This window comes from Psittacula echo, assembly GCF_963264785.1.
Source record: "Psittacula echo genome assembly, chromosome: 2".
Classification (NCBI taxonomy): domain Eukaryota; kingdom Metazoa; phylum Chordata; class Aves; order Psittaciformes; family Psittacidae; genus Psittacula; species Psittacula echo.
The window spans coordinates 66,524,958-66,538,725 of record NC_137737.1 but is presented as its reverse complement, the minus strand read 5'-3'; the positions used below and the strand labels follow the sequence as shown (position 1 = coordinate 66,538,725).

The following is a 13,768-nucleotide window of genomic DNA, read 5'->3' as shown; positions in this document are numbered from 1 at the left end:
CATTAAAATAAATGATACCACTGATTCTGAACAGTAACAATTTTTGACCAAATATTCTTTATCCCAATCACCTCTGCGTTCCACCCCATCTGCCTGCCAAGGCAGCCGACCCGGCATACCATGCCATTCCTGAGGGCCAGAGAGGGGCACTGGGTGCTGGTGTTTCTCATCTGAGCCTGCCCTGGCTTTCCTGGCCGCCCTCACACAGAAAAGCTCTGTGCTTCCACTTCCTCCTATGTAAACACCAATAATTATATTTCCATACCTCACAGTGTGTAGAAAGGAATGACAGCTCATACCTTTCCACAAAAAAAAAAATATCTCTCTCCCATGCAAGCTGCTCCAGAAAGAGACTTGTGGTGAAAATACATTGCTTAAAAATTAAAAGGTATACAATAGAAACTCGGTGCCAATTACTACAAATCCATCTCTATCATGGGAAAAGAAAGCACTGCTTTTTTAAAGTCAGCAGGGAAAGAAGTACTGTGTCTGGCTAAAGCGCATGGTGCTGATCTTCTTTTCGATTTGCTTGGAACAATTTATTCTTTCCATTAGGTCAAGAGCAACAAGCCTAGAAGGCTAATTATTAGGGGTCAGTATTATAGCCTTAAACCAAAAGGTTTTAAGGCTGAGACTATAAGCCAACCCCAGCTCTCAACCCCCCTCACACAGCCTCCTCAAACTCCAGCCTCACCAGTGAGAGCCCAAACTTCTTAAAAGCAAGTGAAATCACAGCTCTGCCTTGGGCAGTCCATGACAACATCTTTGGGTGACAATGACAGTTACTTTTATTTTTCTTTTTCTTTAATTCTCAAGGCAGTGAAAAGAGACCGGTGTGAACATATCCACAGCTCTGGCACACAAAGATCTCTGACACAATGCAGTGTGACAGCAGTCCTGCTCTGCCCACCACCCACCGCCACCTCCACAGCCACTCCAGGCCGTGCCCTGCATCTGTCCTGAGTGTATTACCCACCGCTTTTAATTAGCACCAGTACTGCAGGGATGCATTCCCAAGGAGTTACTGCCACGTGAGACACTGCGCTTGCACTCTTGGCAGCCCAAGCAAATGCTGAAATGTTGGGGGTGTAAGATGTTATTATGGCCACAAATGCAGCCTTCCAAAACATAAGTGGTTTCCAGTTTGGATAGTAGAAGTAAGAGCAGGCTGGCTGTTCAGCCGGACAGCCAAGCATTCTCCAGAGCTCTGCAGTTCAGTACCAACCTTAGCAGTACCACTGCTGCCCCTGGTTAAAGCAATGGATTCGCCTCTAAGGCTTATTCCTGACACACACAAATGTAAGAAGCAACAGTATTCATCTCTGAATTCTTGCAACATATGAATGCTTCTATTGCAAAGGGATTTTTAAGGGAATACATATCCACAGTTCGGATTGGCACAACTAGAAAAGCAGAAAAAAGGAAAAAAGGCTGTCCTAATCCCACATTTGTAGTAGAGGGAAAATTTTCCTCCAGGTAATTCCTTCATGGTCCATCCAGTTTCTCCTAATGGCAAAAGATGGTTTCTCTATTAGTAGCATATTAGTTAACAGAGATTCAGAATCTCTTGTTATAATGAAACTGGTAAAAATATCTGTACACCATCAAGTCCTGTGTAATCACACTGCAGTATTAGAGCAGCCTCCTTTGCAATGAGTGTTACCATAAGAAACTGGGACTCAAAGGACAGAACTTAAAACCTTTCCTACCTCTCCCATAGTTTTCTCCCTGGTCTCACACACCCTAACCCACTGCTACAGGAATGCAGTGGGAAGCAGCTGGTAACAAGGAGCCATGATAAGCAGGCCAGGTGCCCTGAGCACCAACCAGAAACAGAAATGATTATGGGGTTTTAAATGCATACCCTGTTCCAAGAGCTCTTTTATTAGTCATGCATATTTTGAATCAAGTTCTATGGAAAACAGCTTAAAGGACACTGCAACCAACAGCCGCGCTGGCCCAATAAAGCACATAAATCTCACGTAGTCAGTGAACGAATGGCAGGTAACAGATGTTATGCTGTACAAAACTCTTTCTGACCCAGACCAAACATGCATTTGATCAAATTGTGCCCAATAATGCCAGGAGCGCTGCCAACCAGAAGATTAAATATTCTGATTTCATAAAAGAGAAGCAGAAACCCCAAGATATGGTAAGTATTTTTTGCTCTGAAATAGAGGGAAGAACATTCTGGTTTTCCCCTTCTTTGAAGTTAATTTGAAAAAACTGACATCTGTCCTAATATCCAGATTACGTAAATCCTGCTCTGCAAAGACACAACGCTCACCCAGAACTGAGGAAATAAAAATGGAAGAGATGTTCTAGGGCAGGATGAACAGTCATGTTATCTATAGGGACAAATAAAAGAAGTCAGTTTTGCATTTTGTCCTGAAGCAAAAGAAAAAAACTCTTCTTCCCGATGGGTTCTCCTAAAGACAGGGATGGCCAGGCAGAAAGAAATCCACTCTACCCAAGCCCTGGTGTGCATCAAAAGCAGGTTTTGTCAGAACTTGCAAACCGATGGAAAGATTCGCTGACTCACACCTACTGATGCCAAAAATGCCTTCCCTGTAGATCTGCCTTAAAGGTAGCATGCATAGAAAAAGAAAATTGGAAACATATACAGAAAAATGAAATAATATTCTTTGTTTCTTTACAGTACACAAAGAAACCTTGTCAAGAAAATTTGGAGGGTGGATCGGTTGGTTTTTGCCTTGTGTTTAAGCACAAACAAAATGTGAGGTCTCATTCTCCCTGAAAGGCTCCTTGGCAATGATAGAACACAGAACAGCAATCTATCTGGTGGGATGAGAGCTGCAGGGACTAGGAGAGAGGAGTTAATTCACACTCTACAGCTGTGTGCTTCTTTTCCCCTCTCCACGGATGAAGATGTAGGAGTACAAATGCCCTAGCTGAAGGCTCTGCATCCCTCCCACTATCATAAAAGGTTTGAGAGGTTTCAATACACATCAAGTTCCTCCCACAATTTTCTGAGGCAAAACTAACGAAGAATCTGTTTGACTTACTGTTTTGGGAACTACTTTTTGTTGTTGTTCATTTGCTTTTTCTCCCTAGGAAAACCAAAGGGAAAAGCTAAAAATGACTCTCCTAATATTAGACATTAGGGAGAATGGTGTGAAGAGGATCAAAATATAATCTACTTACTTACCACAGCATAAGGGACAAGTTTTAATAGCCTATACATGCAAACCACAAGCTCCAGCCTCTCTGAGCTCTTCAGAGCATTCTTAAAATAAAAGCTTTCCTGGGCTTCAAAAAGCCAATTTGAAAATTCACAAGCAACAGGGACATCCACAGAGGAGAATGATGAATACAGCAAGAAAACTGATATACAGAAAAATTCCCTTATCAGGCAATGGGACTGGTGTCTTAAAAGCAAGAAAAAAAGGATTTCAAATTACTAATGCTCAGTACACTCTGAATCTCTCAGCTAACTCCGCTAGTAAGACAAGGCGGAATCATATACCCCCATATACCTAGAGGGTCTTTCCTCCAGTCTTCCTGCAGGAAAGAAGAACCAGTCCTTCGAGCTGAAGGATGCCTGAAAACCAGCAGTAGAAATTTTCAGCTCCTAAGGTATTAAGTAATGATGTGATTCACTTGCTGTTGAAACCTCCATCAAGACAAAGGTTAGTACCTCATGGATGGGAGCCTGGTAAAGGTAGGACTCCGTTCCCACTCTCCACTCCTGAGCTCCAACCTGAAGTGCTCCACAGAGAGGACAAAACAGAGTCCTTTCAGGAACAGCATCTCCAGTACTTGCCCAGTACTCTAAACAGGCACTGGAAAGACATGGCTGGGGAGGAGGGAGAATGACCTTAGCAGGTTAATAGGAAAAAGCACAGGGTTGCAACCTCCTGGAAGGCAGAAGAAAACTGGAAGCAAAACACAGTATCTAATGACCTCTGAGGATCCAGAGTATTCTCCCCTATTTCCCTGTCAACACCCACTTATTTCACACATGCCTTCCTCCCTCTTTCTTAAACCAGGCTGAGGTGACACCTCTGGTGAGGACTGGACAGGCTACTGGGGTGATGCAGGGCCAGGAGGGCAGCAGGCTCCCCAGCTCCTCAAAGGGCATCTTGCCAGCGTGTCACACCATGTACCCTTGTAAAAACCCTGTGCTTCACTGTATGGCTGGCTGCCAGGTAGCTTCCCTTCCCAGTTACTTCTGTATGCATAAGATGATGGGAACCAACCCCAAATCTGAGAACTGGAAGTGACAGAGCACCAGAGCAATCCAAAAGCTTGTTCTCATTAAGTACAACACTCCTCTAACAGCACTTCGAAATTTATCTACACACATGCTTTCACTAAACTGATGACACCATGATACAGGATGGCTGGTCTCTATGGAAAACAGAGGGGGGGGATGAACTAAAGAAGCATCTTTAGGCAGATTCAGCAAGATTGTCCAAGATGTGCACAGATAATACGAGCTCCTAATATACCTCATATACTGGAGTGATGGTCCTAACTCAGAAAAAGGAACATTCTGTGTTGAACAAGAGTAACCTTGTTTGTTCTCTTCCACATTAAACCACTCAGTTTTGCACATTCTCAACACTATTATCTAGTAGGAGTCTCTGCCTATATGCCTGGCTACATATTTTACATATAGCACTGCAGAACAGAGAGGTACTGAGGAGAAAAAAAAAAAGGGCATAAATGTGTGAAGCTAAATGACACATATTTAAGCAATCACATGCCTACCTGAAAAATCTTGCACCGCATTCAAATTCACATTTTGCAGAAAAGGCCTGGCAATATTTGGTCTGCTTAAATAAATATTTATTAATCTCAATATAAAAGATCAGACATCAAATTTATATGAGCTGTGCACAGTTCGGGCAGAAGCCAATAATAGCTGCTTTCAGACTTTGCAGTGTTGGAGTTTGCCAAATGGAAGTGACAAGTCTGGACCACTAAGAAAAATGAAGCCATTTGGTAAGTTATACGCTGCGTAATAAACAGTCTGTCAGTTTGCTTCTAATCCCCCCTCTTCCACAAGATTTTTTTTTCCCTTTCTTACTTTTTTTTCCCCTCCTTTTTCCTCATGCACTCTGCAGAGCATGTGCCTATTATAAATTAAAGACGAGCTACTTTAGCTCTGCGGACCACACACTGTGGACAACTTAGGCAGGTCATTGTTACCTAAACAGAATTTGGGGTTTTGTTTGCATTGTACATTTCCTTTCTGTTTTGACAGCAGGTTTTAAAAGAGGATGTTACCCTCCTTAGAGCTGTGAATCATTTACGAAGAAAAGCAAAAAAGAAGTTGTTCTGCGGCAATAGCACAAAAGTAAAGCCTTGCAATTTTTCGTTTCCTCCCATGACATCTGTGGGTAGTCCTGCTCATAACACCTTTGTTTGGGTTGATTTACCACAGTTTGAGACAAGACACCATTCAAAGTCTGTTCCAGGAACTATGGAAGAAGTAGAAGGAGGATACATCTAATTTGTTAGCTATCGTGACATCGCTGCTTATGATTAATACAAGGCATTGAGAGAGCAGAATGTATTTCCTCAAAGCATCCTCCATCTCAGTCCCTTTCTCAGCATACACTGAAAAGGGTGGGGACAGCAAGGCTGCCATGACAAGTTTGCTACTTGCAACATGGCTTGACAACTGCACAAGGAAGAAAAACACCTTATATTTCAAAACCTATGCACCCTAGCTTTTCACAGCCAGCCAGCTGGCTCTGCCTGACTCCAGCTCCACAGAACAGGACCACTGGTAGAAGTGGGACAGCTAAAAAACCCTAAAGATCATTTCATGGCGGACACTGCAAAAGTACAAAGTATTAAGCACATTGAAGGGAGAGTGGGCAGAAACCATTCAGTCCAAATCACTAAAATGGAAAAGAAGTTCCCATCTAATCCTTACCTACACCCAACCCTCCCACTGGCAGGCTATGAGGCCTCCTCTGGTGATGGGGGAAGCCACACAGCTCACCCTGCTCACTTACCCCACACCAAACCTACGTGTGTGGATGGCACGGATCATCAGACTTAGGTGGCACATAAACCACAGGGGCTTTGCTTGCAGCACACAACACAGGTACCAGAATAAATTCACATCTACCCTTGGGGTACCAGCCAAGGGAAAGTCACTTTGGCAGAATAACTCACATCTCTCACTTTTTGGCTGCTCTCTTACCCCAGGGTGTCTCTCCCAAAAGGCTAGGAGCAGGCTACAGTCCAGGCAATTTGCTGTGGTGGTGGGAGCCCATTCCTGGCACCCACCTTTCTCACACACTGCCCAGTCTGGCCTGTTATGTGACCATATTCACAACATGTAACAGCATTAGCCAAAAAAGCCTTCCAAGGCAGGAGGTACCTGGAGTGAACTGCTGTTTCCATATACCTCATCCAGTCAAGTCCACTCCTGCTTGGCCTTCAGCACCATAGTGTAAGTGCCTCAACTCACAGACTCAGGCTCACCTGAATTATTCTGCAATATCCATCTACTGTTGCTGAGTCTCCCAAACTAGTTGCTGCTTCCAATACTGACCTCGAACTGCTCAGCTGACTCCTGGAAAATGGGCACCAAAGCACTTACACTGGGTTTATACCTGGGCTCAAAAGCAACACAACAAAGTAAGAAAAAAGCAAAATTGTGGAATAAAGTTTCTGTAAGTTCCTCAACATCATGTCAATGGAGTAAAACTTTCTTCTTTTTTTTTTCTTTTTTTCTCTCCTTCATGCAGTTACTGCTTCCAGGAGCTTATCAACAAAATGAGCCTGCTCACATTGGCAACATCCCAGCTCACTCATTTTCTTAAGTAGCCTGTTATCAAAACGTACCAACACAAGCTGTACTTTCTGGATACAAAGGAAACCCTCACAACAACTACAGTAACACTGCATCTGCGAGCAGTTAGGTCAGTCCTGCAGCCTTCCTTCAGCCTCTTCCCTAGTCTGCACTTAGGTCAGCCAATTCTTGACAGAGAGAGCCTGACACAGACTCAACAGCGTTTTCTGAGGCTCATGACACATTAGCTCAGTGGACGACCCTGCCTACTCTTTTGCTGTCACTGAACATAACCCTTGTCAAGAAAAAAAAAATCCTCTAGGAATCAACAGGAAATGCTGGTATTTTGTACAGGGTGAACTCACATTACACTTTAGACTTTGGCCAGGCATTCTTTCCATTATTTAAAACACTCCAGTTTTGATGGGAAATATGTAACTACTTTATCTATAAATTACATTCTCTACTACATCATGCTGTTATACTCTCTACAATATACTTCTCACCTATGTAACATCTACACAGCCATTAGCAACAGGGACAGGAGCCCCAGATTTCACCTTCACTCCTCTGGCTCACCCAGGAAGCTAGGTATGACACCCAATCCCTGAAGCTGCAACGCAGCCGTGGCTGGTGGGAAGGGGCCAGAAAGGCAAACCAGGTAAAACCACACCTGCGCACAGAGCCATGCATCAGCATCACAGGAAGGCAGAGGTTGCTCTTTGGCATTCCCCATCGTGAGTCAGCCCATGTGCCTACTGCTGCTCAGGAGGGCTTGCTGCCTTTTCAGAGGAAACGCCAAGGGGTGATTTATGGCAGTCGGAAAGCCCATATTTGTGCAAGGCTGTAGTTAGACAACGTAATTGAGCAAGCTTGCTGTGCTCACAGGCCTGCCCTGCTCCCTCCTCTCCAACTCCACTCCTCCCTCGTCACTAGTTTTTGGACTGGGTTTCTAACAAATCAGCAAACCGATCATGTTTACTGTGTAAACAGACGAAAGGCTGAGCTGATACAAGAAGCAGAGCTGAAGCCTGCAGCTGGGAGCTGATGAGGAAAGAGGAGGGAGCAAGACTTGCACCTTCAGGCAGAAGCAAGACACCGGTCTGGCTCAGACCATACCATTTAGCTTCAAAAAGTGTATTCCATACTCTAGATAACATCTTAATATATGGATTTTGTTTATCTCATTTCCATCTATAGTTCCAATTACTAACTCTTCAGAGTTAATAATAGAGTATTTCAAATCATAGAACAGTTTGAGTTGGAAACGACATTAAAAATCATTTAGTTCCAATCCCCTGCCATGGGCAGGGACACCTTCCACTAGCCCAGGTTGCTCAAGGCCCCGTCCAACCTGGCTTTAAACACTGCCAGGGATGGGGCAGACACAACTTCTTTTACCCCAGGTTCACAGTGTTCATGAGCTGTCACTACAGAAGCAGCTGCCTTTTAGATCAAGAAAACCAGTGCCCCCCAAAAATCCCCAGAGGTTCTCCTGGTGTTCCCCTGCCAGAAAGGGAACGACTGCACTTAGGACTGCTATTCTCCTGCATGTTGCAATGCTAAAGCATTTCCTGGCACAACCAGGCCGATGGGGCGGGTTGCATTATTCTAAGGCTGAGAAGTGGCTGAAGGCATGGGAGATCAGCATACCCTGCCAGGACACAGCCCGACCTGCAGACAGCATGAACAGCCTCCCATTGAATATCTGCGCAATGTGTCTGTTGTAGCCATCTTCTTAATACACACACAACCACAGCTCCCAATGAAACAACCCTGGGACAAAGCTCCTCCTTTTCCCTTACCAGCGATGCACAACAGCCTGTCAGGAGCCAAGATCAGAGCCCTTCCTCCCATCACCCTCCTTCCCCTGGGGCTGCACCACAGCCCAGCCTCTCTGACTCAACCAGCCCTCTTTCACACAGCTGGCACCCTTGACAATTTCCGAGACATTAGCATTTTCCTAAAATAGTCTTCATCTTACGTAAAACGACTGGCACTACAACCATGCTGTACATTGTCAATCCCACCGACTACCACATCTGAATAAAGTCCAGATGAAGCTTAATAAGGGGGTAAGGAAAGGGCACCACGAGCTGGGGCTGCTGAGCTCCCCTGGCTGCATGGCCTTTGCTCCCAAAGCTTTTCAGCTCCTCTGGCTGCAGCAATGCTTCCTTCTCCACCCATGCCAATCTCCTGGCTGCTGTGCAGGAGGGCCAGATATATGCCAAACACAGAGACAGCTGCCGACCTTTGCCTGCCTGTTGCAGGGCCACCAGTTGGGGATCTCTGCAGCTCACTGCCACCAGAAAAAAACCCAGAGAAATGGCGAATTACTCAAAGGACTCCTTAACCCTCTTCTGGCTAGGAACTGGAAGATACGATCAAAAGCAATTCAGAACAGGATGACACGGGCAAAGCCTTCATGCATTGCCTGTTTCCCTAAGTAATCAGGCTCCTTCATCCTCAGTGCATCACCCTGGACTGCTGGACACCTACAGCTTGCTGGGAGGAGTGGGGGGGTGGGTGCTGGTTTACTGTACCAGACGTTAACAGCAAGAACAGCATGCAAAAAAAGGTCCAAGGGGAGCCCTTGTCAAGTAAACAAGCTTTAATGTTTAAAACTCATTCCAGATCACCAGCACAGCCCCAAGTAGCAACTCTGTGGCTCTGCTCATCCCTGCCAAGAAAAGTTCATCTATTTGAATGGAGTAAATGGTTGAATCCAATGGGGGAAGGGAGGGGGGAAAGAAACATAGTCACATTTGGGAGCACAACAGGTGGAAATTAATGCAAAGTGAAAGAGCCCAAACCAGGCAGCAAGTTATAAACACCAAATATTGAAATTCCAAAGCTGACCTGCAAATTTCACTGTTAATATGATGCAGATCCCTTTTCTGCAGTTGGGTTAAAAGTGCACAGCCCTCTCCTAGGCAAATCTCCAAGGAATTTTAAAGCTTGAATGAAAATACTAATTACAATGTACTAAAAACAGAGCGAGGAAGTGTGCAAGATGACTTCTGAGCACTGCAAGGAAGACAGGAGAAGACCACTGGCCGGCCACTGCATAGCATGCAGCAAGAGTGACTTGCAACAACATTAACTCCTTCCTAACGAGACCTGCAACTCGCGAAGGAGGAAGTGCTCCTAAAGCCTTGCAGGGTACCGGTATGGTGATGCCCCCACGCTTATGCAGTTACAGAGGCACCCTAGAGAAGAGTGGCAATCCATCCTTGGTATTTGGCATGAACAGCACTGCAACACTTCTTTGTCATTACAGGAAGATTGTATCTTAGCAGCTGGTTTTGCAGGAGAAAAAAAAAAAAGGACAGATATTTAGTTTGTAACCAACAAAATCCCTCACAAGGTTCAGTAAAAGCACAAACCGAATTCCACGTTAAATTATCCTCTGTATGCCAAAGCCACAACATCTAGTACTCGTTACTACTCTTTCAAAAGAAACAGTCCAGAGTTTACACACACGTATGTTCTGAGGAGAATATTTTATAAACCCCACAAAAACATTTACACAAAATAACTCAATTTAGGCCAGCAGAGTAAATCTCTCACATACAAAATGTCAGCCAATTAAGCTTTTAGCAGAGCACCAGGGAGACCGATTTTAGAAAGCTAAGCAGGTTTCTCAGTCTAGGAATGCCTGAAATCTGTTTATTCTCAGTCAACAATGACTTTCTGCCTTCTGCCAATTACTAAAGTAGTGGGGGGAAAATGGATTTACTCTCTGCTTTTACAGATCAGTTGGCTTAGCAAAATCTAAACTCATACACAGGCACCTCACAACTCCTCTCATTAATGTGAGCAGTTGACAACAAAAAACTTGCTCTACTTTCCCTCTCTGTCCTCAATCTGCTTATCCTTCCTTGCTGACAACTGGAAATGGCTAGTCCTCCCATGGTATCCTTCCCCCTCCTGTCACCCCAGCCTGCAGGATGTAGCAGCAATTTCAGGAAGAGCTGGCATGCAAAGACACTGCAAAGGACTGGCCATTAGGTCCACGGAGCATCCTCAAACGAACAGACCTGGCGAGTCATACTGTGGATTTCAGGCCCAAGATGAAGCTCCTTGAGTCCTTAACATCCTGCTGCCAAATGGGGAGGATCACTCCTCTGCTCACCCTTACTCACCTTTCTCCTGCCTTTACTTCTCCCTTCCTCCCAGGCCCAGAGTCACCCTGCACATCCAACCTACCCTTCTCCATCGGCTCAGGTCTCACCTAATGCCTCTGTGAGACAAAGTAATTGATTAATCTGACTCACACCACCCATTTCTGCAGCAGAAAAAGAGCCAGATCTTCACATCTTTCGCAACAGCAGCCAAACCCTCCCTCTCACCTCTGCACCCTCCCCGGCTCCTGCCCTCAGCCGCTTCAGCACACTCATCTGGCAGAAAACCAGCCCTTCACTGGTGGGGTGTGTTTCCTGCTGGTCCCACACTGGGGATGGAGCCAGAAATGCAAATACTGCTGTAGAGGCTGGGACAGTTCATCTACGGATGAACTCAGAGCAGCACTTTGCAGGCATCTTGTACTCATTAAAATTATATTCTTCTTGTCTGTGTTTCTTTCCAGACTGAAGAAAAGGTTTGAACGTAACCGTATCTTGGAATGAGTCCCAAATAAATTTCCATTTCCCAAAGGACAGGTTTTCTCCAAGGCAAGTAGTGGAAATTTGCAACAGTTCATTAAAAAGAGGCAACTTTACTTCTGGCCAGTATCATGTATTATCTGGATGTCATCAGAGGTCCTGGAAAGTAGCTTATTCCTAAAATGCCCGGAGGCTGTACAGCACATATGATGCTTAACAAATATTCTAAATCACACTAACTTATTTAACTTTCACTCAGTGACATCAGCTTTCTGAATTAAAAAAAAAAAAAGGAAAAAAGAAAAGATACTTAAACTTCTCACAACACCACATTTAGAAAACCCAAGCAAGTATTAATAAGCAAACAAGGAGATGCGCATATACAATCCTTCCTTTACCTCTCAAAACATTGTGGAAATGATGCTGAAACAGCTACAACTGCATGTTGTGTTTGTTTTCCACCTTCAGTTGCTATAGATATCCTTCCCTAGGAGCATTTTTTGCCTGACAACACTCCCTCGGACTACCTAGACCCACAGGAGAAAGGCACTGACTACAAAAGTTATCTCGCAACTACCAGCAAAATGCAGCAAGCAAACTCTGGCTGTTACTGCCCCCAGCCAAGTGCTGGCGGAGGAGAAAACGGAAGTTTCTCCGCATGTTCTCCACACGTACTCTTCAGAGCACTACCATGCCACGGCAACGCTGCTGCTGAAAAAGGAACAAAAGTGCCCCAGCCAGATAGGGTCACAAATACTTGTGCTCCATCTATTACTGGGATCTACATAGCTAATGATGAAAAGCTAATTCTCTCCCACTGTGAGCCCAATTTAGTCAGTTTATGAAATGCAATCAAGACACTCCTGCATAGGTGTTATATCATGAATGAGCAAAACAATGAATCATTTTGTTGAAGAACACAGCAACAAAGAACTTCAGCAAAACTGGAAAATAATCTAAAATCCATATAGGTTTCTATGCAAAAATCAGATTATTATTTCAATTAAAAAGAGGAGATTATTTCATAGAAACTAGGAAGCTAAACCCATCACCCCAGCTCAAGAGGGAGTACACTGCTACCCTGGGTTTGAAGGGGACAGCTAGTTCTTGGAGCACCTTGCAGTAAGGTCAGGATAAACAGGGTGCTTTGTGCCTCCAGCTCAGTGCCCAGGACACATGAGGTTGTAGAAATTAAGAGTGTGATTACGGGTATTTGAATGGCAGAAAAAACTGACCAAGGACAGTCAGGATGGACAAGAGGATGACTGGCCTACAGTATTTATGTTAAATATAACTGAAGAGATCACAAGGCACTGTGCATTCCGGGCACAGTTACTGATACCAGGCATTTTTCCATTTGAACTACTCAGCAGCATGAAAACAATTCATCCTATGGAAATTATTCAGCATTTATGAAATGCTGTAAAAAGAAAGGGGAAATCCAGTTAGTCATCTGTCAATCTTCCTGTTGTGAACATCACAGATTTACAGACTCCGAGGTTGCTTTAAAAAAAATAACCACACCATAAATTTCTTTGCTGTATGAATGACGACAGTTCTCAGTAAACCTCATCTTAGGGAGGACTCTAGATTTTCTTATAAACACCTCAGGATGAAGGAAACACTCCCATGAAGTAACAGCAGTATACTTCTATGCAAGGCTCTGCTATCCAGATATGGAAATTTTTCAAAACCTCAAACAAAATACCACAGCATGCTAATCTGCTCTTTCACAGCAGGTAACCTCAGACGTCCCATAACTCTATGGCGTGTTCATTCTTGTTCTGTTTAAAGGCTGTGACGAGAGCAGGGATCAGCCCAAGCTCTTCCTCCTGCTTACCAACCCCGAGTCTTAGCACTGACTTTATTTCGTGCTCCAGATTTCAGAAGTTACTCCATTTCTTCCAGCAGTGAGCACAGCAATCCTTAATCCGCCTGAGGTTTTATTTACTTTCTAAATTAGAATTACCATTAAAAAAAATAAGGGTTTGAGTTAAGAGGGATTTTAAATTGCACTGGAGTCAGGAAATTAACAATAAGTGTTCCCCAAGCAACTTAGCTCTGCCCGCCTGCCACAGCGGGCAGCACAGTCGCCCCTTTCACCACCAGCTCAAATGACATCCTGCAGCTCGGCTTCATGCTGCAGCCATCCCTCGCCCTGCCAAACCCATGTCTGCCCCACGAACAAACTGATTCAGGACTGCTGGATTTTCCTTATCCTCCTGCAAATGAAGGTTTGGCTCTCACCACTGCGCTAGTTGATGCTTAACATCTCTCCTCTCCTTTCCACGGGTCAACTTTTGTCTTTCGAAACCAGAGGAAAAAGGGAGATGGTGGCTGCATAGTCACTGGTGTACATCACGGAAACATGTTACGGAAGCAAAGGAGA

At 44.5% G+C, this 13,768-nt stretch overlaps 1 protein-coding gene across 6 annotated transcripts in view; it reads right to left on the bottom strand.

Moving 5' to 3' along the window:
* JARID2 (jumonji and AT-rich interaction domain containing 2) overlaps window positions 1-13,768 on the bottom strand; it is a 218,544-nt gene that overhangs the window by 170,308 nt on the left and 34,468 nt on the right. The window contains exon 1 of one of the 6 annotated variants that reach the window (XM_080609909.1): window positions 7,449-7,537. The exons of the other annotated variants lie outside the window; for them this stretch is intronic. Coding sequence (XP_080466035.1) covers window positions 7,449-7,511 — 63 coding nt within the window. The 5' untranslated portion in view covers window positions 7,512-7,537. Of the gene's footprint in view, window positions 1-7,448; window positions 7,538-13,768 lie in introns of those variants that run through there. 6 annotated transcript variants of the gene reach the window in all.